Source organism: Lissotriton vulgaris, chromosome 1_1, assembly GCF_964263255.1.
Source record: "Lissotriton vulgaris chromosome 1_1, aLisVul1.2, whole genome shotgun sequence".
Taxonomy (NCBI): Eukaryota; Metazoa; Chordata; class Amphibia; order Caudata; family Salamandridae; genus Lissotriton; species Lissotriton vulgaris.
Window position 1 is genome coordinate 1,635,793,953 of NC_141685.1, and position 26,126 is coordinate 1,635,820,078.

The 26,126-nt window shown below is 43.1% G+C and overlaps 1 protein-coding gene across 1 annotated transcript in view; it reads right to left on the minus strand.

Moving 5' to 3' along the window:
• Positions 1–1,820: 1,820 nt before the first annotated feature.
• The window catches only part of LOC147750963 (uncharacterized), a 199,901-nt gene continuing 175,595 nt past the window's right edge, over positions 1,821–26,126 (minus strand). Inside the window, exons 9-11 of the mRNA XM_086937406.1 lie at positions 17,301–17,390; positions 12,307–12,427; positions 1,821–2,738 (exon numbers count right to left, since the gene is read on the minus strand). Coding sequence (XP_086793532.1) covers positions 2,487–2,738; positions 12,307–12,427; positions 17,301–17,390 — 463 coding nt within the window. The 3' untranslated portion in view covers positions 1,821–2,486. The remainder of the gene's footprint in view (positions 2,739–12,306; positions 12,428–17,300; positions 17,391–26,126) is intronic.

Genomic DNA, 26,126 nt, shown 5'->3' on the forward strand with positions numbered 1-26,126 from the left:
CTAGATTATGACTAGAATAGAGATACCCCTACTACAGAACTGCAGTTACAGGACAGAAAGTACTCCATCCTTGACACACCAGACTAAGGCGGACAAGGCCGTTCTTTGGTCATGTCTAGGGGCCGCCAAAATCACTATTCGACGGCTTGGAAGAAGACAGAGGCTTCCACCCTTTCGATGTGGCAAGCTGGGCTCTGGAGAATACTCTGCCTGGAGAGGGTGACGCATTTCTTCAGAGACGATTACAAAAACTTTTAGTATAAATGGGGTCCGCTAGTGTCCTACCTGACTTCGGGGTTGCCTCTGTCAGTGTGTCCACCCTCCATCAGGCAAATGCATCTCTTTCAGTTTTAGTCCCCAGAGTGTCACCTCTTGAACGATGCTCCAAGGGGCACATTTAGATGGCTCCCTAGTAAAAAAATAGTCCCTATCCAAACCGAGATTTGTACCATTCTTCTAATTACACCTGCTGGTCCAATGCAGCGCACACCTGACACCACTACCACTATATTTTCTTTGTTTGGGGGGTAGGGGGTCTTCTTGTTTTAGGATTATGTTACCCTCCACGTTTGCAGGGTATTGTTTACTGATGGTTACAAGAAGAGAAGTGGGCTGAACACTTACGCTGATGTTACGTGTTATATACTGTGCCATTTCGTTATTGGAAATTGTGCATACACTGTTACGCCTCAATCAAAGAAAGATATAGGATGCTGTGGGCTGAGATACAGTCACCTCCTCCGATTTGTGCAGGATGTATATTCGGTTATCCAGATGACTGATAAAGTTTTGTTGTAATACTCAAGCCCTTATTCTGTCGAATCACGCTTCTGAGCCTGATATAGACCAAGTTCAGCTTTACAGATAATATAAGAAAGCTACAGCTCATGTCATTACGGATGGATCTCCTGAACGTTTCTGTAACTATCAAATAGCCATACGTAAACCATATCCGATGACTGCTGGAAAGTGTTATATCTTGCTTGAGCTGTATTATTGTGCAAACAAAATTCAATAAATATCAATTTGAAAAACCCAAAAAAAAGCACCCATATTTTTACCCAAGGAGTTTGGTGGTTGCCATCATGCTGAGAACACGACGTCTGCAAAGCATGGTTAATCTGTATCACGAGTTAAGGTTTTCTCTAAAGTGGAAGACGTTCAAATATCAATAACTTTTGTGGCAGCCATGATCAAACAGTATAAAATATCATTCGGATGGTTGACATGTATTACCGTGACAGAAGAAGATGCTTAATGCATTGGAGTATGGAGATTGGCATCACCATTTCATTACACCAGCCTCTCTACTAGTTTTGATGTTACCTTATATTTTCCAGGCAATACACTTTATTAGTGCCAAAAAACAACATGCAATTTAAAAAAACAAAAAAAGCATCTAGCGAGGAAAATGCAGACAGATGGTGAGATGCTTTATCCATCCTCAACCTTTACAGGAAGTGGGAGAGGTAGAAGCATCCATAAAGTTAAGGCAACCTACATCAGCAACACAAAACATCTATGTCACTTAAGTAGAGTCAACACAATGAAGCTAAAGGCTATTTGACTGGTCCTTCAAGCATTCCTCCCCGTACTACTGGAGACAGACAATACAATGTGTATGGATTATATCAGAAAGCTGGGAGACCTAGAACCGATTTGCTTTGATGTTGTCCCATTTGGAAAGCAATATCCATAAAGTAGCATTTTCTAATCTAAGCGCCTGGTGAGTAAGACTAGGAAAACCTACTTCACAGGGTGATTCAGATTACTTTCATTTCAATTTAGTAAAACGTTTTCTCTTGCTGACCAATGCTCTTGTAAGTACACAAACCACATTTCTTTTATTGATCCTCATTTATCATTTGTTTCAATTTGGCCTTCTTTTGTGCATTCAAGAGATTAAAAGGCATTACTATGCTCCAGATTTTTATCAATTGTTTAAGACCTGCTGTTCAACAGCATTTAAATACCTGAATTCAATAGGTCAGCACTTAACAAATCTACCTATTAAATAATGAATAGAAATTGAACATTTTCAGATATTTGATCTTATTACTGTGCTGCATTTTTTAAAACACAGCATAAACTTTGAACAATTCGCAAGAGTAGATCAGCCAGGCCATGTGTGACAGACCATGGCAAGCTACTATTTGAACAGAAAAAAAACATGGAAACATGGGAATTTTGTCAAATGAATAACTGTCACCAAACTCAAAAACACCAGCGTTTGATACAAAAATGGACCACTTCACACCATGAAAAAAGAAACGTTGAAAAGTAAAAAATATATTGTATTTAAAAAAACCGAAGGCACAAATATATAAAAATTGCTCATGATATTTCGAATCAGATGAATAAATATAACACTGTGTAAAATAAGTTGCGCAGTACAGTCCATAGTCTGCATGAAGACATTCTCAAGGATCAGTGGGCGATCCAAAGTCAAAGTCTGAAAGATCAAGATTAAAAAACGTTCTTCTGCTTTATACCTTCAGGTCATAAGGGTGCCTCGGATTGGTATGGACTTCCACCAACCGGAAGGCTTGAAGTATCATGGCAAACTGGAGGCAGACACCGTTCAGAACATCAATGAATGGATAGGTCAAATCCCGCAGCCCGGTCAAAATGTTCAGCAGGAAAATCAAGACAGGTTGAAGTATATTATTAAACAAAGCCACTAAGAAGGGCTTAATAATGTGATCTCCTACTGCCGTCATCATTCCCACTGCCAGCATCTGCATAAACAAGGGTTAAGGGAAGATAAGAAAATGATTTGATGGCCTGTGGCATGGTCAGTTTACTACCCTAAAAATGTTTCAGAAGTATTTTATTATTACATATTTATTATTATATATGTAGATAACGTGTATATCCCTTTATCAAAGTTGGATAAATCTACCATTTGTTATAGTAGATATTCTCAACGTGCTCTATCTACAAGTGAGGTAATAAACTTGTCACACTAACACGCCTCTTTAAGTAGGCAGGAACATTAAATGTATGTTGTTTAGAAATGTTCTAATTGAGTTAAAAAAATAGGCTTCCTGGGAAAATCTATCAAAATTCCATGAGGGCTTTTTATGAAGATAAGCTATGTGAGCAAAACGAAATACCATGGTTTGGCTGTGAATGCCCGTGTTAGGTAGATGTCCATAGTTGCACGGAAACCAACAACTAATCATTTTAAATATTAAAATATGTTTTTGTATTTTTAAAACATTTTGCAGATGTATTTATGTTACAAGGACACTTTGGCATTGAGCCCCATTTAAAATTGAACTGATGGAGGATATAGTGATTGATGTACAAATGAACAAGTTACTTACCTTCGGTAACGCTTTTTCTGGTAGATACTATATCTGCCTGTGGATTCCTCACCTTGTGAATATCCCCCTTGCGCCAGCAACATTCGGAAATTCTTTTTCGTAGCCTCGCGCCGACGTGGATAGGACGTCACAGAGACACGGCTCCGCTCGCGACTCCGCTGACGTCACCGACGCCTATAATAGGCCCACGCCGGCGTGATGACATCAGTTCCGCCTTTTTTCCGTGCCATCGAGGCACACGGACGGACCAATGACAGTAGATATATACAAAGTATACACAGTATACAATAGTCAAGGCAAAACACACAGTGCAAAGCAAATGCAGGAAAGCAAATGAAACATTTCCTTGACATCAAAATAAATATACATTACAGTACAATAACTCTGGCATAGAAGAGTGGACAACGGGGAGGCGGGTGGGTCAGTGAGGAATCCACAGGCAGATATAGTATCTACCAGAAAAAGCGTTACCGAAGGTAAGTAACTTGTTCTTCTGATAGATACATCTGCCGTGTGGATTCCTCACCTTGTGAATAGAGTCCCACAGCAGTCCCCACTCACGGAGGAGGGTGTCCACTCTTCTAAACCAGGAAATCCTGAAGGACAGAGCGAGCAAAGTGGCCGTCCCTCCTCACCTCAGTGTCCAAGCAGTAATGCTTTGCAAACGTGTGGAGGGAGGACCAAGTTGCCGCTCTACAAATGTCCTCCACAGGAACACCTCTAGCCAAAGCCGAGGTGGACTACTTAGCTCTAGTTGAATGAGCCCTAATACCCTCTGGAGGTTCCTTACCGGCCAAAGAGTAGCAGATCTTAATACACAGAACGATCCATCTTGATAAAGTCCTTTTATGGACCGCTCTTCCCTTCTTGCAGCCAGCAAAGCCAACGAAGAGTTGATCATCCAAGCGACAGTCTTTAGTTCTGTCCAAATAAAAAGATACCGCCCTCTTAGGGTCCAGACGGTGTAACCCCTCCTCCTCCTTGGAAGGGTGCGGGGGAGGATAAAAGGTAGGGAGGGTAATGGATTGACCAAGGTGGAAAGGAGTCACCACCTTAGGAAGAAAAGCAGCCCTGGTCCTTAGAACCATCCGATCAGCATGTATGGTCAGGAACGGGGGCTTGGAACTAAGAGCTTGAAGCTCACTCACCCTCCTTGCCGAGGTAATTGCAACTAGGAAAACTGCCTTAAAGGTTAAAAGCCTCATAGGACATTTATGAAGAGGCTCAAAGGGAGAGCCCATCAGAAAAGTCAAGACAAGATTCAAGTCCCACTGAGGTACAATAAAAGGGGTAGGAGGGAACTTGTTAACAAAACCCTTCAAAAACCTCAAAACTACAGGAGACTTAAAAAGAGAGGGCTGATCAGGCAAACAAATAAAAGCCGACAGCGCCGAAAGATAGCCCTTAACCGTGGCAACAGCAAGCCCCTGTTGCGCCAAAGAAAGAGCAAACCGGAGCACATCTGATAAATGGGCTCTCAACGGGTCAATATCATTCTCACCACACCAAATAACAAACCTAGACCATCTATATGAATAGACAGTCTTAGTGGAGTCACGTCTGGTAGACAAAATGACATCCACCACATCAGGCGTGAGAGAATAAGAAATCAGGTTGCCCCGTTCAATCTCCAGGCATGAAGTTGCAATTTCTGGAGGTGGGGGTGTAGAACCTGCCCCTCCATCTGAGAGAGGAGGTCTGCCCTGAGAGGGAGACGGAGCGGCGGGTGAGAGGAGAGGTGGAGTAGATCTGTATACCACACCCTTCTTGGCCAATCCGGGGCGACCAATATAACTTGGGCCCGGTCTTGGCGAATTTTCCTCAGAACCCGAGGAATCAAGGGTATGGGAGGAAACGCGTAAAGGAGTTGATTTCCCCAACTCAACTGAAATGCGTCCCCCAAGGCTCCTTGCATCGGATACTGGAGACTGCAGAAAGACGGGCAGTGAGCATTCTCGTGAGTGGCAAACAGGTCCACCCGAGGAGTCCCCCACGTCCGAAAGACGTGACGAACCACCTCCGGGTGAAGCTTCCACTCGTGGTCGGCAGAGAACTGCCGGCTGAGACTGTCTGCACGCACGTTCAGAACTCCGGCCAGATGATTTGCCATCAGACAAATCTGGTTCAGGACCAGAGACGCAGAGCCTCTCTGCAGAGACACTGCAACCCCACTCCTCCCTGCTTGTTGATGTACCACATCGCGGTTGTGTTGTCCGTCAGGACTTGGATCGACTGACCGCGAAGGGAAGGGAGGAAGGCCTTGAGCGCCAAACGTATCGCCCGCAACTCTAGAAGGTTGATGTGAAGCAACCTTTCCTCTGGAGACCAAAGACCCTTGACCTCCAGATCCCCCAGATGAGCACCCCACCCTAGAGTGGATGCATCCGTTATCACCGTGGCCACCGATGGAGGTAGATGGAAAGGCTTCCCTTGCGACAGGTTGCCTACCACGCTCCACCAAGACAGATCCGCCGCAGTTTCTCTGGAGATCTTCACCGATTCCCCGAGATCTCCGTTGTGCTGATACCACTGCCTGCGGAGACACCACTGGAGTGCCCTCATGTGCCAGCGTGCATGGTTGACCAACAGAATGCAAGAAGCCATCAGACCGAGCAGGCAAAGGACCTTCAGGACTGGAACGACCGCTCCATTGAAAAATAAAGGAATCATTTCCTGAATGTCGTGAATCCTTTGAGGAGGAGGGAATGCACGACAAACAGTAGTGTCCAGTACGGCACCTATGAACAGGTTGCGCTGGGAGGGCACCAGGTGAGACTTGGGTACATTTATCGAAAAACACAACCTGAACAACAACTGAGTTGTCTCTTGCAGATGATGGAGCACCTTCTCTGACGACTCCGCTTTGATCAGCCAGTCGTCCAAATAAGGGAACACAGGTATCCCCGACCTCCTGAGATGAGCTGCCACCACCGCCATCACCTTGGTGAAGACTCGAGGCGCAGTAGTAAGACCAAACGGAAGGACCGCAAACTGGTAGTGCTGCGACCCAACCGTGAAACGGAGATACTTCCTGTGCGACTTCAGGATGGGTATGTGGAAATACGCGTCCTGCAAGTCGAGCGACACCATCCAGTCTCCTTCCATCAACGCTTGAAAAACCTGAACAAGGGTGAGCATCTTGAATTTCTCCTGCTTCAGATAGAGATTCAAGATCCTGAGATCCAGGATTGGACGAAGCCTGCCATCCTTTTTGGGGATCAGGAAATACCTGGAGTAGCATCCCTGACCCCTTTCCTGCTCTGGGACCACCTCTATCGCACCCTTTCGTAACAGAGTTAGAACCTCCTCCTGCAGAAGAGACAGATGTTCCTCGGTGCAAAAACCTTGACAAGGAGGGTAAACAGGGGGGAATTCCCGAAAGGGAAGGGCATACCCATTTTCTACAAGATTGAGAAGCCAAAGATCTGTCGTAACCGATTCCCAATCCTGTAGAAAATGGGTAAGCCGACCCCCAACCGGACCCACATGATCCTGAATAGCGGATCTAGGGCTGCTTTTCTGCGGCAGGGGGGTTGGAAGAGGTGGAGGAAGAGGAGGGCTGACGTCCACGAGGACGCGCTCTTTGCTTTCTCCTGTACGATCTGTACACTGAATTTTGCTGCTGCTGTTGTTGCTGCTGCTGCTGTTGGCCTTGCCGGAAATTCCGAAAGGAGCGACCAAAGCCCCTGAACCTTCTGTTGGAAAAAGTGCCCCTGATCTGGAGACCCAAAGACTTTGCTGTTGCTCTGCAATCCTTGAATCTCTCAAGAGCTGCATCCGCCTTCTTCCCAAAGAGACCTGATCCATCAAAAGGAAGATCAAGCAGAGTCGCCTGAACATCAGCCGAAAAGTCCGATGACTTCAACCAGGCTGACCTAGTGGCGACAGCAGTGCCCATAATACGAGCCACAGAGTCGGCAGTGTCCAGACCACTTTGAATAACCTGGCGGGCTGCTGCCTGAGTGTCAGAAATCACCTCCTCAAAATCCTTCCGGTTGGCGTCAGGAATTTTTGGAGCCAGGATACGCAAGGAGTCCATCAGGGCATGCACATACCTTCCCATAAGACATGTGGCATTAGTTGACTTCAACGCCATACTAGCCGATGAAAAGGTCTTTTTTGCCACCTGGTCCTGTTTCTTTGCTTCCTTCTCACAAGGAACCTGAGGAAAGGCACTAAGACTCTTCTTTGAACAGGCAGCCTGAATGGCCAGGCTCTCTGGCAAAGGATGTGAACACAGAAAAGCCGGGTCCTCAGGAGCAGCCCTGTACCTCCTCGCAACACTCTTAGAAACCGCAGGAGCCAACAAAGGTTTCTTCCATACCTCCATAATAGGATCAGTCAAGGCTTCATTGAATGGAAGTAAAGGCTCAACCACAGAATTCGGTGAATGCAAGACTTCAGTGAGGATATTAGACTTGAACTCCACTGTAGGCAGAGTCAATTGAAGAAGCTCAGCAGCCTTCCTCATAACCAGATGGTAAGGCTGGATATCCTTAGAGGGAGCACCTGAGCCTGAGGGCAACTCCCACTCTGGAGAGAAATCAAGAGTCCCTGAATCCGCCAACTCCTCAAAACAGCTCTCTTCTAATTCACCTTCTTCAACATCAGACTGTGAATCCATGTATCTCTGCTCTTCCAAACGGCGTTGAGCTTCCCTTCTGGACCTCCCCTTTACACGCCTCGCAGCCGGATCCACCTGCGGCTTCGACGGATTCGGGGCCGGTGCCGGTATCGAATCCGACGGCACAGAAGAATGCCCTCGAGGATGTTCAGGAGCAGGCGACGCTGGAATCGGCGTCGACGACTTCGGCGGAGCCGGGAACTGCCAATGCGGCATCGGAGCCGGCATGTAAGGCATAAACGGAGCCGGAGGATAGGAGTGAGGAACTCCCAGGCTGAATGCCAAAGGACCCATGGGACCCGAAGGTGCACCAGAGGGGTACCACGCCCTTGAGAAGACGCCATACATAGCGTTAAGAAACGCTGAAGGGTCCTGGCCTGGAGCAGGAAAGGGCGGCTGAAAACCATCAGGCCAGTCCTGTAGAGGGATCGGATTCGGCTCATCAACAGGCGCAGAATCCACAATGTCCCGAGCCTCTTCCTCTTCACGGGCCGGGGACGGCGCCGGAGACGGATTCGGAACCGGAGAAGCATTCGGAGCCGGAGTAGGAGACCGCCCATGCGACTCAGAAGGTGAGGCCTCACCTTCATGCTCAGAGACTTCGAGAGTAACCACCTTCGAACGTACCTTCTTCGGTGACCTCGACCTCGACTCCTTACCAGGCCGACGTCGGGACTCATGTCTCCTCTTCTTGTGCTTCTTCTTAGACTTCGAAACATGATCTGACGCCGACTTCGAAGACGACCTCTCTCGAGAAGCAGATCTCGACCTCGCCCTGGACTTCGACCTCGCCCTTCGAGAACGAGATCTTGACGACTTCTCCTTTCCAGCTTTCACCTTAGCAACCAGAAGTTTGGCTTCTCTCTCCCTCAGGGCCTTCGGATTCATCTTCCGACATGAAGAACAATCCTCCACATCATGGTCGGAACTTAAACACCAGATGCAGTCTTCATGGGGGTCGGTAATGGACATCATTTTACCGCACACTCCCTGCAGGGCTTGAAGCCAGTCTTCTTGGATGACATCTTTGAAGAGACAGGATACAGAGAAGCAGAAATATGCAACAAAACGGCAACAATGTACCAGTAGGCTACAGAGATTCCCGATAACCGTTAGCGTCGACGACGCGGAAAAAAGGGAACTGATGTCATCACGCCGGCGTGGGCCTATTATAGGCGTCGGTGACGTCAGCGGAGTCGCGAGCAGAGCCGTGTCTCTGTGACGTCCTATCCACCACCGGCACGAGGATACGAAAAAGAATTTCCGAATGTTGCTGGCGCAAGGGGGATATTCACAAGGTGAGGAATCCACACGGCAGATGTATCTATCAGAACTGCCATTACCTACAGACAGAATTAATATTTATAGGAGGCATGTATGGTTTCGGTGTACTTAACTGGTCTCCGTTTTACACATGCACACCTTGATTACCCTTGCTTCACTAATAACACATATAAAGTGACAGCAGAAAATGAGAAAAAAGGCCCATGTAATCTTCACAATTTGTCACCTACTGTCCATCATGAAGGCTATGCTGATACTTTAAATTTTTCAACCTTTGCACACACATTCCTAACTGCTGTAGATACATTGTGAATTTAGAATTTTAATTATTTCACAAACTTTAATAGATAGCTTTTTTGTGTACTTACAAATGGGAAAACTTCAATAAATTACAAAGGGTGCTTTTGCTTGGCAAACATTTTCACATTTAATCCTGATCTCCTTTTCTCACTCTTTGAAAGTCTAGCAACAATTTCAAGCAAAGCTATCAACCTCTGCAGACCTGATCCTCTCTGGGCGAACTCACTCTGGGTGTTATGCTTCACATTCCGGCTGATGTGGCACCCTGCAAATGCGTTTGTGTGGCTGGAACTAGGTTAGATGAGGGCTACTCTGGCAATAATTTGGGTTGAGAACAATGCTCATCTCTCACTAAACACCCCCTAGTCTCCTTTCAAACTGGAAAATGTTTGCACTTGCAGAAGCCTAGGCTAATTTAAATAACTTGGGTTTCAGCACTGGAATCCCCCATTTGTGACTCAACTGCTTTTTGAGTGTCAAATGAGGACAGAATTTTCAATTTAAAAAAAAGGCATATTTATCGCATTATGGGAACCAGTGTGGGAGTAACACTTGACTAGATTTGCCCAAGGGAAAGAACAGTTGTACGCAACAAGAGGTAGGATGGCGTCTACATCTAGAAAGGCTGAGCAATTCATAGTAAACTCTTTAATGATAGATTAGTGTACGCTCTAAAGGTAGACGTGTGGACACTCAAGGGTCTCACAGATGAGTCCAAAGAAGACAAAGCATTACAAGATAACATGCAACGTGACTCAAAGATCTCAGAGGTTAGCCTTAATTAATAAAAATAAAACGTGGTGCAAATACTTCAGTTAATTTTTGGTTTTACTCTATGGTGTATTAGGGGCAAAGGATGAATTTCCTTGTTTACTGCATTCCAAATTAGTTCCGGGTCCTTGTATGATGTTTTGCCAATGGCTTCGTTTACATTCTCTTATTAGTATGCCTTGTAGCAGTGCCATTTGTCTGGGTGCGATCTGTGACATTCTAGCATTTCTATTGGAGAGCAGAAACTAAAACCTCAATTTATGAAATGTTCATGGTTTCAGAGAACGGAGGCTGGAGGTCTCGGCTTGAAAGCCTCTTCAGTGTGTAACATGTTCTTTGTCCGGCAGGTAGAGATTGTCATCTGCAAGGCACATCTCAACTGAGCTCTTCTTTCTGAAGTGTTCAGACGGGTATTTTGCGTGATCTGTTTTGCCGATAGGCATGATGGAGGTCCCTTCATAAACAGCTACGGGACTTGTTCTGAGTTGAGTGCACATTGGGTGCAGTAATATTGCAACGACAATGTGCAATACCATAGCTAGATGTGGCATTTAGCTGTATTTTCATGGCAATGCCTTAACAATTTGATGATTATGTTTGAGTTTTGGTTTCTTAATTATATTGAGCTCTAGGGCAAGCCCAGATATTAAGAGTTGATGGATCCTCGGGACAAAGCTCAGTGTTAGGCAAGCAGTAAACCTCAGAGTCACCATGTAATTCATTTGCAGAAAAGGCTATTCACTAACTGTGGATGTAAATTCTAGGTTGAACAGGTCTGCCCAGAGAGTATCAGGCCTGGAACTTATGTGAAGTGAGGTCTACTAACCTTTGATTCATATCAAATGACAGAGCTCCCAAGGAGCATTTGTCCCAAGATATTAGTCAACAATTATAATTCACTCATGAATGTTCTCTAGATAATGAACTAAAATCATATAGGTGATCAGGCGAAGTTGACTGCAACCAATCCATGTGTAGGCCTGTAGAGATGAAGTCCATCCCATGGCAAAAAAATACTCCGAAGAGAGTAGTCCAGGCAGTGTGGGCTTATGGTAGACATCACTGAGAGTCCTACATACTCTACCTACGGTCGACCACAAAAATTTATTTGTTTTCTTTAGAAAACATTTTTTGTGTCGAACCCCTAGATGGCAGGTAAATTCTCTGCATGTCAATCTAGAATAGTTTCACGCTGGAAAACTGGGACCGCTACGATCTATGTTATATAAAAAATAAAGTGTGGCAGAAGCCACTGAGATAAAGAGAAACATCAGAGACACAAGAAATAGTTGTCAAATAATAATTCTTACATAAGGAAGAGACTGGGGAAAGTACTGTGATCTTGTGGTTATGAATGATGAATGAGGGAAGGCAGGAGGGGGAGGAATAGGGCAAGATACAGGCAAGGCAGCACATGCCTGAGCTTTGAAATGAAAAGGATTCAGCTTTAAGATGAAGAGACATTCCTTAGTCCCAAATTCCATGTCAGTTATGCAGTAGGGACCTTTACTCAACTAGTGCAGAAATTCCCAACAGGTGGACGGAAAAAACTATATGAAAACAAATAATAGAATTTGATGAAGAGACTAAATGCACAGTCGGTTAGCATGAATCCCAGATTAAATGACTGAAAAATCAGCAGTGATTAAACAGATCTAATGAATATTTTTTTTTATATAAAGTGCTACCTTCAGATCTGCTTATTCAAAACCCCTGCCAAAGGCTAATTAATGAGATAGTATGAAATTGAGATTAAATGTTACACATCTGTCTCATGAATTCATGAGATTTCTAGCAGTTTTAATTTACACACTCAACAAGGCTGACATGCAAAACTGAAAAATAAAGAAATAGGTTTGTGAATGAGATACCGAACATGCTTGCTGTTCCATGAGCCCTCTATCCCCATAAGATAGAACGTACTTTGTGTACCAATGCCATCATCACCCCCAGTTACTACAGTTCGACTTAATTTTGATAATGAAGTCACAAACTTACCTGGAAAATGGATTTGCTTAGAAAGGTGATTAACTCAATAAGAAAAACAGTCACCAGATTAGCAAAGATCCCAAGTAGACCAAAAACTTCCCTCCAACATCGTCGAATCAACTTCTCTGAGCTGTGAAATAGGATACATGACACAGGGGATATTCATCATTACAAAGAAAACAAAGTAACTTTCAATTACAACATGTTTTTTACATCGCAAATAGTTTACATTGCATTTAAATACACTTGAATGTAAACAACAATTACAATGCTTACAGAAAGAACACAGCAGCGTTTAATGATTTTTTTCTTTTAAATATTAAAAGAAATACATTATTGTATATTTTCAAAATGAATCTTTATGATAGAACTAAGATCAGGATTTTTTTTCAAAAGAATGTACTTCTTCTATATTGACATACATTTTGCTGCATTGTCAACTATTTTTGTCAAATATTGTCTTTGTGCTGAATTAAACATATTCGTTTATATTAAACTAGAACACTGCAAAGAAAACTGGATAGAGCTTTTCATAATCTACAATCACAGGCAGTGTTATACCGAACCATTGCATTGTCTTATTTCCTTGACTGCACCTTAACATTAAGAGTATTATATATTCTATACTCACTGCCATTTTTATTTAGTTACATTTACGCATTTTGCAGTATTGAGAAATTGCGTTAAATGTGTTAATTATGTTGCGAACAATGTTTCTTTAGAACATATGGCTTTCAGAATAAGTAAGCTCTGCTTTGTCATTTATTTACTGTTACTGACATCTAGTATAGTTAAGTTTAGGCACAATGAGAAATGGAATTCTGCAAAAAAAAAACTAGGTACACATTTATTAGGGATCAATTTCAACCCCTTTTTTGCATCACATTTTCAATTACAACACATGGGAAATAAATGCTGCGTTGTAAAGGATTATGGGATTTAAAAATGCTTTGTAAAAGCAAGTTGTTGAAAATGATCCATAATAAACTTAACATGCTTGACACAGGCAATTCTGCAAAAATCAGTGAATATGGTCATGTGGAAACAATGAAGAATCTAAAACCTCTACAGCTTTGATAGTCAGTTCATACAATAGATTTCCATTGCTATTCTTTCAGTTAGCAGAAACCTCATACTGTCTATGGCAGAGACACGGAAAAACCTTTAGGGAAATTTTCCTGAGTAATGTATGCTAAACTACTTCCAATAGGGCCTCTTTCTAGGTATTTAGTCTTAATCTTTCAAGTGCCTTTTGTTTAACCTAAATTAAGACCACTGTTTATAATACAGATCCTACTGAATATAAATTAAGATCTACAACAGCAGCCAGTGGTGGAGGCTATGCAATGTTAGCTCTAATTCTATGGCAAGAAAAACAGATATGTTGTTAAATAGCAAAATACTGTACTTCAGACTCACCCGTGGGCCAAAACTGAACACAATTCAGGAAAAGTTTTAAACCTGTCTGAATTAAGGCATAGTGGCAGGTGACAAATAAAACCTTGTAAAAAATCGGATAGAGTTTAGGTTCTAGACATCATTCACATTTGAAAAAATAAGACACAGCATAGTTAATCGTCCTGATATTAACCATGACTCAAGAGCTAGCAAATAATTATGTGATCAGATTTAGACTTCTACACAGGAGGCAGCAGGCAACCATATTTTTGGATCATATGGGAGAAACAGGAGCAGATTCTTCTAGTAAAAACAAAATGTCCCTCTGGGCCACTTACAGGTGTTGCAATAAGGAAGGTGGTCTCTTTGATGTTGGTTTACTCTGAATGGTTTAGCAACTGGACTTCTCAGTCATTTCAAAATATCACTTTCTCCATTTAAAAAGAATCACAACATCAGGGCACACATTTCGACTCCAGTTGAATAAAAGGGTCTCCTCAGGACTAAATCCTTTGGCTTAAGACCTGTGAGAGACAGACAGAAACCTAGCAATCCTACGTCAGTTACTCACTCGAATTTATTCATACGTATAATGAACCTCTACGAAAGTGACACTGATTATAACAGCTCATAAAATCATGCATTTTTTAATCCATTACGACATCAATGGCTGGAAACAAAAAAAGGAGACCCTTTTATTCACATTGGGTCGAAACGTCGACATCTAATTCCTGGCTCACTTTTCTATTATGATGGATATGAATGTGTAATAATCGATACCATATTTTTGTTGTAAAATGTTGGATGGGCTGGGATTGTACAGAGTCTTGTGTTCGTTTTTATGCATTGTCACATTCACTGGAGCACTGTGTCATTTGCACTTTGTATATAATGAGTACACGGAGGAGTACTGAGATCTGTTGAGAGAATATATATCAGCAAAAGAAACCCTTGTCAGACCTTTCTTGTTTTTGTTTTAACTGAGAAATGTTCTCTGTATATAGGAGCGATTACATTAAGTGAGGGGATCATTTACTGAGGATGTGATTCTTACTTATTGAATGATGCCCACAGCACATTGTACATCTATATAAAATACTTGCGCCTGTCTAGGTGAGCTTACAGGGTGGTCCTTGTAATAACGTACATAAAACGGGGAATCTGCATTTCAGGAAGTAAATGGCTTTATAGGACAATACAAGTGACATCTCAATTGCCCATACTTTAATCTTTGTGTCACTCCACAGAACGCTATTATGTCACAAGAGCTTGCTAAAAAAATGCTACAGAATATATTTGGAGCTCTGTGTGCTGGATAAATTGAAAGAATTCAATGAACATAAAGCAGAGTATTCAGAACACGGTGATGAACGCATTGAAGTAACAAGTACTGTAAAAGCCAATAGGTCCTGCCTTATTAACCTATTGGCTTTGCCAGTGTTTATTGCCAATGGTATGTAGAATGGTAGGTAGAATGTAGAATGGTATGCCAGAAACCGGTCCCCGGTAGCTTGTCTCCTTTCTGGTGAAGAATTGGCTTGGTAGTTTAGTCTGCCCTGTTCCCATTATGCACTGGGCCAGGGACAGACTGATTTGCATATAGCCAGGTTCTGAACTAGGATGGTGCAGTGAGATAAATAACGGTGATGGATCAAGCCCTGATCTTTGGACTGGGTAAGAGTGGTCTGCTTAATTCAGACACTCTGTTCATCACCACCCCCTTTTCGGAATCGTTTTTGGCCACTATAGGTGTGGCAGGGTATACTCAGACATGAGTCCCTTTCTCACTGCACCATCAGGATTCAAGCAAGCCGGGCCGATGACGGCTGAAATGCCAGAAACCGGTCCCCGGTAGCTTGTCTCCTTTCTGGTGAAGAATTGGCTTGGTAGTTTAGTCTGCCCTGTTCCCATGATGCACTGGGCCAGGGACAGACTGATTTGCATATAGCCAGGTTCTGAACTAGGATGGTGCAGTGAGATAAATAACGGTGATGGATCAAGCCCTGATCTTTGGACTGGGTAAGAGTGGTCTGCTTAATTCAGACACTCTGTTCATCACCACCCCCTTTTCTGAATCGTTTTTGGCCACTATAGGTGTGGCAGGGTATACTCAGACATGAGTCCCTTTCTCACTGCACCATCAGGATTCAAGCAAGCCGGGCCGATGACGGCTGAAATGCCAGAAACTGGTCCCCGGTAGCTTGTCTCCTTTCTGGTGAAGAATTGGCTTGGTAGTTTAGTCTGCCCTGTTCCCATGATGCACTGGGCCAGGGACAGACTGATTTGCATATAGCCAGGCTCTGAACTAGGATGGTGCAGTGAGATAAATAACGGTGATGGATCAAGCCCTGATCTTTGGACAGGGTAAGAGTGGTCTGCTTAATTCAGACGCTCTGTTCATCACCACCCCCTTTTCTGAATCGTTTTTGGCCACTATAGGTGTGGCAGGGTATACTCAGACATGAGTCCCTTTCTCACTGCACCATCAGGATTCAAGCAAGCCGGGCCGATGACGGCTGAAATACCAGAAACCGGTCCCCGGTAGCTTGTCTCCTTTCTGGTGAAGAATTGGCTTGGTAGTTTAGTCTGCCCTGTTCCCATGATGCACTGGGCCAGGGACAGACTGATTTGCATATAGCCAGGTTCTGAACTAGGATGGTGCAGTGAGATAAATAACGGTGATGGATCAAGCCCTGATCTTTGGACTGGGTAAGAGTGGTCTGCTTAATTCAGACACTCTGTTCATCACCACCCCCTTTTCTGAATCGTTTTTGGCCACTATAGGTGTGGCAGGGTATACTCAGACATGAGTCCCTTTCTCACTGCACCATCATGATTCAAGCAAGCCGGGCCGATGACGGCTGAAATGCCAGAAACCGGTCCCCGGTAGCTTGTCTCCTTTCTGGTGAAGAATTGGCTTGGTAGTTTAGTCTGCCCTGTTCCCATGATGCACTGGGCCAGGGACAGACTGATTTGCATATAGCCAGGTTCTGAACTAGGATGGTGCAGTGAGATAAATAACGGTGATGGATCAAACCCTGATCTTTGGACTGGGTAAGAGTGGTCTGCTTAATTCAGACACTCTGTTCATCACCACCCCCTTTTCTGAATCGTTTTTGGCCACTATAGGTGTGGCAGGGTATACTCAGACATGAGTCCCTTTCTCACTGCACCATCAGGATTCAAGCAAGCCGGGCCGATGACGGCTGAAATGCCAGAAACCGGTCCCCGGTAGCTTGTCTCCTTTCTGGTGAAGAATTGGCTTGGTAGTTTAGTCTGCCCTGTTCCCATGATGCACTGGGCCAGGGACAGACTGATTTGCATATAGCCAGGTTCTGAACTAGGATGGTGCAGTGAGATAAATAACGGTGATGGATCAAGCCCTGATCTTTGGACTTGGTAAGAGTGGTCTGCTTAATTCAGACACTCTGTTCATCACCACCCCCTTTTCTGAATGGTATGTAGCGGCAGCAAAAAAATAAGAAAAGCATTACCATGCATGTGCGCTCCTACTGAATGACACAGTGGCCATTTTACTTCTGGAAGTTTGAATGACTGATAACATTTTCAAGAAACACACATCATAGAGAGAAAAGTTTGGTTACCTGTCTGCTAGCTTGATCATGTAGGCCTCATCCACTTCCATCCGAGCTTGGTAGTAATGCTTATGTCCATAATCAAACTGATACATGTGGCTGAAAAATACCAGAAGTACACAAAATATTGAATAGACATGGAAACAACACTGACTTGTGAAGTATAAAACAAAGGCCAAAGCAATCAATGCCAATTATTTGTCTGTGTATGCCGCTCTGAACCAGAGCAAATTACTTAAACTCCTTTCTCCCTTATTGAAATTTAATCACTGAACTCCTGAAAATATACCTTCTCCAGTGCTCGGCCTCAATTCAAGAAAAGCATGCCTGCCAACATTTGGAAGAGTAAAGTGTGACATTTAATAAAAGATAATTGCGAAATTGTATTTCCCCCATTGATTTCGAAAGAAAGAGAGGCAATTTCAGACGGGAGACAGCTTAAATAAAGCCATTTTTGGCTTTAAAAAGTTGAGTGTCCCCTCTGAATCAGGCCCATTGGCATGTATGGAAAAGTGTTGCAACAACCTCTTCGCTGAAAACACCTTTGAACAGAAAATGATCTTAAAGCTATCAAATATCTAGAAATGGGGTTAACAAGACATTTGCAAGCGTATGTAGAACATTAGACTATATGCCACCATATAGCATAGTCAGTGAGATTTGCTGCGTGTGAACTTCAAATTTCCCAACTAAAAATAAGTGGGCTGCAGGGTGAATGATTGAAATGACCGTCATTAGGGAAGGTGCAGGATCAATACAGACTTGCATTAGGTGCACCACTAGGGCTGCTTTAGTGTTTTGTGTACAAGGTACTCCATCTCAACGGCTGGTGGAATTGTGCCAAGGTTAAACATCCAAATGTCCACTCTATTTAGAATGGACAGTCAGATGGCTTTTTACTGCCAGTAAAATTAAAATGACCCCAATACCACGGCAGAAAATTCCCAGGGTGTGAGGGTCATTAGATTTTTAGCAGTAAATATGCACCCTTTCAAGGCGTGCTTCAATGCGTGCAGATTTACTACTTTTTTAGTAAACAGGTCAATATTCATATTGAAGGTTCTGATCTAAAATGAATAAGTTAAAACCTCATAGTGAAATTGGGATGACGAGAAGAACGTGTATAGACATAGCAGACCCGACTCAAGGCCTCCAGACCAAAATACCAAAAAATACCAAGCCAAGAATGCAATTATTTTGGGGATGTCACACCCCAAACACTCCCCCTGAATATATGACCTTTTACACGACAGCTCCTAGACTCAGCCCCACAAAAAGTATCAAGATCGCACAAAGAATCATCAGTGATTATGTCCATGTTATCCTTCAGGCAGACAACTTCAGTGGAAAGACTATACTTGCCATCCAAACTTCCTTCAACATGGCACGTCACAACATATTACATTGGAGTTTGTGAGAACATATGGGGAATTTTAGACATCACCCTAGTCATGGGTATCTAATCCTTCTCTCACAACGGCACCTATGAAATTAAACTTTGGGCATCCAAGTAGAGGTACCTTTGTAGTGCTGTAGGATCCCAGATATCATACACGTATGTGCACTACCCCTAAACAAGTGTTTAAAAATAATGTCCTGCTAATGTTGAGACATACAAATTATATTTGATTTTATCTCAGATTGTAGTTGATTAGGGGGCTGGACTAATTAACTGAATGTCTGGGCGACCTACATTACAGAGTGGAGAAAAAAAACAAGGTAACCTCTACACTCTGCTTCGCCAGAATTGTTATCTTTCATTAATTCACATGCTTTAATCTTCCCTGTCTTCAAGGCGGGAGTCCCGTGGTAATTATAATTAAGACTCCTGTTTTTCATTTTTACTGATTTTTACAGATAAATACAGACAGAAAACCATTTATTTTCTTGTCTGTATTTATTTTTAAATGTGAATAAAAACAGAAATTTGGTGCTTTTTGAGTGATTCTAAATACACTTTGCATTGACTGCCAGGCCAATAACTGTTTGGATTGATAGGAAAAGGAGCTAAAAAATTAAGGAATTTTAATAAAGAGGCTTAAACAGCAGTAAATATGCACAAGGCTGATACTGAAATGTGCATATTTTCATAAAAGCCATTGATTTTTCTTCTGCGGGTTTTCATATTCCTGAAACCTGGCAGGCATTTAAGCATGACTGCATATTTATTTGTGAAATAAATGTGGAAATATAGCAGTTTCAGCTTTACTTTTTTCACAAAACCCATAATAAATATGGATAAATACACCAGAAAACCAGAAAAAAATAACATAAAACCTGGAGCCCTAATTGCAATAGACAGTGTAAAGTGAAGCATTGAAAAGTAAAGCTTAAACAAGTGATATTGTTAACCAATTCACATAATTTTCGAAAGAACCAAACTCCAGCCAGCTACTGAGTCACTCTTCCGCTCAAGGACCACCATACATTAGACTTCTCGGCACAAGTTTAAAGGTAATCTAAAGTGGGTCTCCAATGTGGCGAGCTCCTATAGTGAGAGGACAGAGTGTCATGTGAAACTATGAAATATCTTCAAGTAAATGGGTTGTGCACCGCTCCTAAATGGTTATATCTGTTTGAACTGAGCTCTAGGGTATCACCTCCCTCCAAGGTGTATTAAGATACTTTACTGGTTGCACCTGTTCCATCACAGGTGTGTCACCCTAGGCACAAGCATCGGATGCTGGGTTCCAGCGTTGATAAACAATATAATTCATGCAGTAGTTTATATCATCAACTATGAAATATATCAATAGAGGAGAATCAAAGTGCACAGGTAAGTAACTTGTTTTTTCTGCAATATTGAATGAAAGATGGCCACGAGCTGGAGCATTAGGAGAGAAGCTCCTGGGTTGGGGATCGCCTATCAGTATATATATCCCAGTTTATATCCCACCATCCACTACACTGCAAGCCACATATGGAATGAGGACAGCTCTGGCTCTCTTATTGTTGGAACTGGATTATTTCTCACACATTTTTTTCATGAAGCCTGATGACTCGTAATGCACAACGATAGACCTGCCTGCCACCCTCGCCTGCTGTCGGCCTGAGGTCTGCCTGTGGTCGCAGCCAGCGTTCTGCAGCGAGGTCAATGATACTGTGTGAGTGCCCCATAGATGCCCCGCTCTGGCTGTAATCCGACTGCAACCAAGCACAGTGATGGACTCTCCCTCTGCACCTCACCTGCTGCCTGAACCGAACAAAGCAATTGACTCGCCCACCGTCCTTACCGACTGCCTGCTTGGAGACTGCTTACTGCCTTGACCAGCATTTTGTGGTGAGGCTTGAGAATCAGGGTGAATATGCTCTACAAGCCCGCTCTGGTAGTGTCTTATTCGCCAAGTGAACCTCTGAGGGTATGACCCCGCTCTTAAGGGGTAATCAGTCACTGCTCATTCGTGGTACAAAGCTTCACGTGGTGTGGACACTGAATAGAGTAATTGCATCCTCCAAGCCCAACTCTGGCAGTGATCTTGTCTGCTGCTCTTGAGACAGTCCCGCGGTCTGACCCTCCTTTCAATGGGTTAACCAGACTCTGCTGCTACACGGTGCAGGGCTCAGATCTGTTGCGGGTCTAGCCACCTGCTTTGCATTGCAGCAGGAGCCGGTCTTCACGCTTACCTTTTACAAGTTACGGGCCGCCTCCACCACCAAAGACTTCTCTCTGGCGTCACCAGCCAGATCTCCTTGGCAGCATTACCGACCGCCAACGTGGTTTGCAGGGACTATAATGTTACTGGTTGGCAAATTGTCAGTTCTTTGTTGCAGGAGCCCAAGTTCGCCTTTGCTCTCCTTGTTCTGGTTGCTGACGCCTGCTCTGGGTCCCTCAATGTCACCCTGCTTGCACAACTGACATTGAGGGCTATCCTATCGGGAAATTAGCCTTGATCTATAAATCCTAATTAATTGATTGATTGATTGATTGAAATATGAAGGATAACAATTCGAATCCCTAATTTCAAGATTAAACACCAGAACGCTCTTCAGTATTTATTGCAAAAAGATATTAGAATCAGTTTAATACAAGTCATTTTTAGAAAGGCCCAATAGCTTGAAGTGTGTAGAAACATACAGAAAGATTCTGAGTTTTCTGCATTTACCTGCAGAGTGGAAAAAATCCAAGTTGCCATAAATATTCTTCCAGGGAGAGGAAACATAAATTAAAACTGAAGTGTTGAAAAAATTAATGAATACACTTAATTCACATACATTGTTGTTTAATCACAATGTAGGTACGTATTAAATAGCAGCAATAAGCATTTATACAAAACATTTGTTAAGTGCCCCAGGGGAGGGAAGGAGGTGAAAACGTGATGGGAAGTGTGGGTCAGAGTCGGTGACATAAAACACGGCTAAACAGCCTTACTGTATTGTCTAAATTATAGTCAAAATACAAACAGAGCGAAAAAAGGTCAATCAAATAGATCCAAATGTAGCGGATATCATGCTCCACTTAATACATTAAATGTCAATTATTAGGGAGGGTGGAGCTGACGAAGAAACAAAAGCTGTCGACGTTTCGACCCCTTTAAAATTGGCAGGTATTAGTTATTCCCTTGCGGCGGGGTCTTCATCAGGACGGGGGATTGGGGCGGGCACCCAGTCAGTCGTGTTTTTTCGGGGTAGAATTCGATGAATAGTACTCTCGATGTGAGGAAACACAGGGTCTCTAATTACAAATCTGAAGGTGTGTTGATATTCATTAATTGTTGTTATTCGTCCACCCGTGGGTTGGACATCTCGGGAGTAAAGCCACCGTAGATATAATCGTTGTCGTTCTGGGCCACGTCGGAGGTAGAAATAATCCTTCCCGGTAAAATGCGCAGTCGGTAATGGAGACCGAGAATCAATCGTAGTCAGTCCAGGCCACGTCGGAGGTAGAATAAATCCTTCCCGATTAGAAGCGCGGGAGATGGCTCTGCAAAACTCCTATGAAGAATAGACACAACTATAGCCTAGATACAAATTTCACCACTAGGCCACTGTCACACCACAGCTAATGAGAACTCAACATTCTCAGCATCTCCCCACCTGAGATGGAGAATGATACCCTACCCTAAAGCCTACACTCAGCCCATCAGACTAAATAATCCGGTTTCCGATAGTGAAATTCACTCTCTCCTCCTCTCATTTAATTCTACATACTCTGTTAAAGTTGATTTGAACCAAATCCAAACAATACTTTCAAACCCACACAGAGAACCAATGCCCAACCACAGACATGTAAACAAGCCCAACCTTAAGCAAGTGCCCATCACTCAGTAGACTTCTACTGACATCAAACCACACCTGAGATGCATGCTACTCAACTGCAGATTGGTAGTGAGACATGAAGTGGATATCGCGGACCTCGTCCTTGCACACTAGCTGGACCTACTTACCCAGAATGAAACATTGCTAAATGATGCCTCCACTCCAAGCTTTGGCTTACTAGTCCCGCCTAACAACAACATCATATGACTAGATAGACCTAACAGACCAGGTGGAGATACTGCTTGCATACACCGAAATAATCTCTCAGTGAAACAGTCACATTCCTTTGAACTACCCTCATGTGAATACTTATGCATTGATATTTTGAGTAACAACAATCCACTGTGTAAACTGCTTTCAATCTATAACCCATTGGGAGATAACATAACATTTAAAGAACAAATCATAGAAATCATCTCAACTAACGCAGGACAGCACTGCACCTAGATCTTCTTCAGTGATTTTAACCTCCACTGGAATGTGGAATTACCTTAATGACCCAGCAGTCAACAGTCTGAAAACCTTCTTAGCGGACCTCAACCTGACTCAACCTTACTCAACACTAGAATCTATCAACCCTTGTGACTGGACAGATTATCTGAATCACTTTCCTCATCACAGAAACGGTGAGGACTAAAAAAGAAAAAAACAAAAAAAACTCAGGAAAAGACACATGCAAAGTTTGAACTTGAATAATCCATCATCCCTCAGCAATAACATTTTGCCATCTCCCTTGGCCATGGCTGATGGCCATGACCTTACAGATCATTAGCACAACTCCATGCTGAACATTCTAGACTCAATAGCACCTTTACAGCTAAAAAGAATGTTCACCAAAGACTCCAAATCATGGTTAAAATGGCAACCTAAATGCAGAAAGACAAAAGCTTAGATTAGCTGAACGATTGTGGTGGCTCTCACCTTTCTTCGTACACTATAAACACTAGATATCACTGAGGAGCATTTACAACAAACGCATCAGAAGCTCAACAGCAAATTTATTTAGAAACCAATTGGATAAAGCAAAAAAATCATCCAAAAAACGGTTTGAATTTATCAAGCTACAATCCAACAGGCAACATAACACTTCTCCCTACAGGTTTTAATCCACAACCACACTGTGAGGATTTTGCTTCCTTCTTCACGGAAAAGACAAGAAAGATAGAAAATGATTTGCGCACTGCGAGGGAGCACCTTCCTTTCACACCTCATATTAGTACCCTCCCCCGCCCTGGGTTGCTGGATCACCATGACTCTCACTGTACACTCCCGAAAACAACGCTTCTTGGAACATATTCAAAACCTTTAATGAAAGAGCTATTCTCAGGATTCTATCAGTGCTAAAACCCTTAAATCACTTTAGAGACCATGTACCAGCGAATATCGTCAGTGAGATCAAAATGTTTTTACCCATACTATGGACAAAGATGTCAATGCCTCACTACATCACGGATCGACCAGGCTGCGCTCACACACAGTCGATGATGCGCTAAAAATGTTGGATCCGAACGAATCCTGCCTTCTTATCCTCCTCAACCTCTAGTCAGCCTTTGACACGGTCAAGCATGACAGCCACCTAGACCTACGTGAAACATGGAATAGGGATATCAGAGTCCGTCCTTAATTGGTTCGCTTCTATTTTCCACTACAGAACTCAAATAATCAAAGTCAATATGTCCCTTTCCAGTGCCACACAGGTCACACTAGGGGTACCACAGGGATCCACGCTCTCACCCACTCTCTTTAAGATGTCCATGGAAACTCTAACGGAAGTGCTGAATCTATCCAACATCCACTATCACATGTACGCAGATGACACCCAACTGTACCTGGAAATCTCTTCTCCGAAGATATTAGATCGCTCAACACAACCTTACAAAAAAACGCAAACTGGCTGACCTGTAACCATCTCAAACTAAACGTCTCAAAAGGAAATTCCTCTTAATTGCACCACCCAAACATTCACCGAAAATCGCAGAAAGGATGAAACAACTAACAGCCCTTAACTGCTTACCACACATTATAGATTCAACTAGATCGTTGGGAATAACGCTTGACAAGAACCTGAACATGCAGGAGCACATCAGCTCAGCCACCAAAGGAGCGAACTTCCACATGAATATCTTAAGAAAAATAAGATCCTTCCTACCCACGGGTGACATCAAGTCAGCTGTTCAAGCTCTAGTAATTCCCAGGTTGAACTATGGCAGTGAAACCCTCTGCAGTCTACCCAGATGTAAACTGGCTCTCAATTGAGGCAAGGCCTCATTTAAAAATTGCCTGCATGACCTATAAAGCCCTACATTTCAACACCCTGAGTTACCTCGCACAAAAATGAGAGCTATCTGGTGGCTGTAGAGCATCTAGATGAACTAGTAATTTACTGCTGAAACCACCAAAATTATATACAAAGAAAACATAACTGAGCCGTCTCAGGTACTGCCCCAAGAATCTGGAACACCCTACCCCCTAAAATCACACTGAATCCCTCAACTGCCTCTTTCAAGGAAGAAGTTAAAGTGATACTGAGGAACAAATTTCTGTTACAGATCTCACAAACTCGCTCTTCGGTGAACTCAACTCCAGGTCACGATATATCACATATTATTTACTCATGTTTATTTCTTGCACGTTATGTTTGTATTCTTGGTTTTGTAGTTTGAACCCTGAGGCTGTTGCTTTGGGGATTCTGTTACACCTTGTTCTGTCCTTGACAATGTTATTGTTTATTCACAGCAACAACAATCAAAACTGCCAACTCAAAACAATAGCATTGGTATGATGCTTGCCATTTTGTTCAATAATATGTATTTATGAATCAGACATTCATAAAAAATTATTTTATTGTTAGAGAAATTTTCTTTTCAAGTAACACTTGGTTTTTAAATTATTTTAGGAGGCATATGTACATTATCATAGTTTATCTCCAGACAGTACTCATCACAGATTCCATTTGACAAAACATTTCATAGGTATTTCATATACAAATAAATGTATGACAGGACACCGACACACCACTCATGCTAAAAGAACATGTCCCTACTGTGATCTATCATACTTCATTCACTCCAGTGGATGATAAGCTTTTTATCTTCTCACTCTCAGACTGTCAATCTACGCCCGTATCGCTCGGCGCCAATGGAACTGACCAGGGGAGTGCCCCAGGGCTCTTGCCTGAGCCCCACTTTCTTTAATATCTATGTTGCTCCATTGATCAACCTCCTTAGGGCATGTGGGTTCATCCCCATCTCTTACGCCTACGATACACAGCTGCTTTTTCCTTTTGATATATTTACTCCATCTGTACAGTCGGCCTTCTCCTCTGGCATGAGAGCCATTTCAAATTGGATGAAGAGCAACTTCATCTAATGTAGTGCTGGGAAGACTGAGAATCTGCTCTTCGGAGATGCCCCCCTATTATGGACTCTTGAATGGTGGCCGGCCGATCTTGATGCTTCCCCTGCCCCAAAATCCCTTGTTAAGAACTTAGGCATTAGCCTGGATCAGGCCCTTACTCTGAAAGAGCAAGCTGCTCAGACAGCTGGCACCTGTTTCCATACGCCGGGCTTACTACGCAGA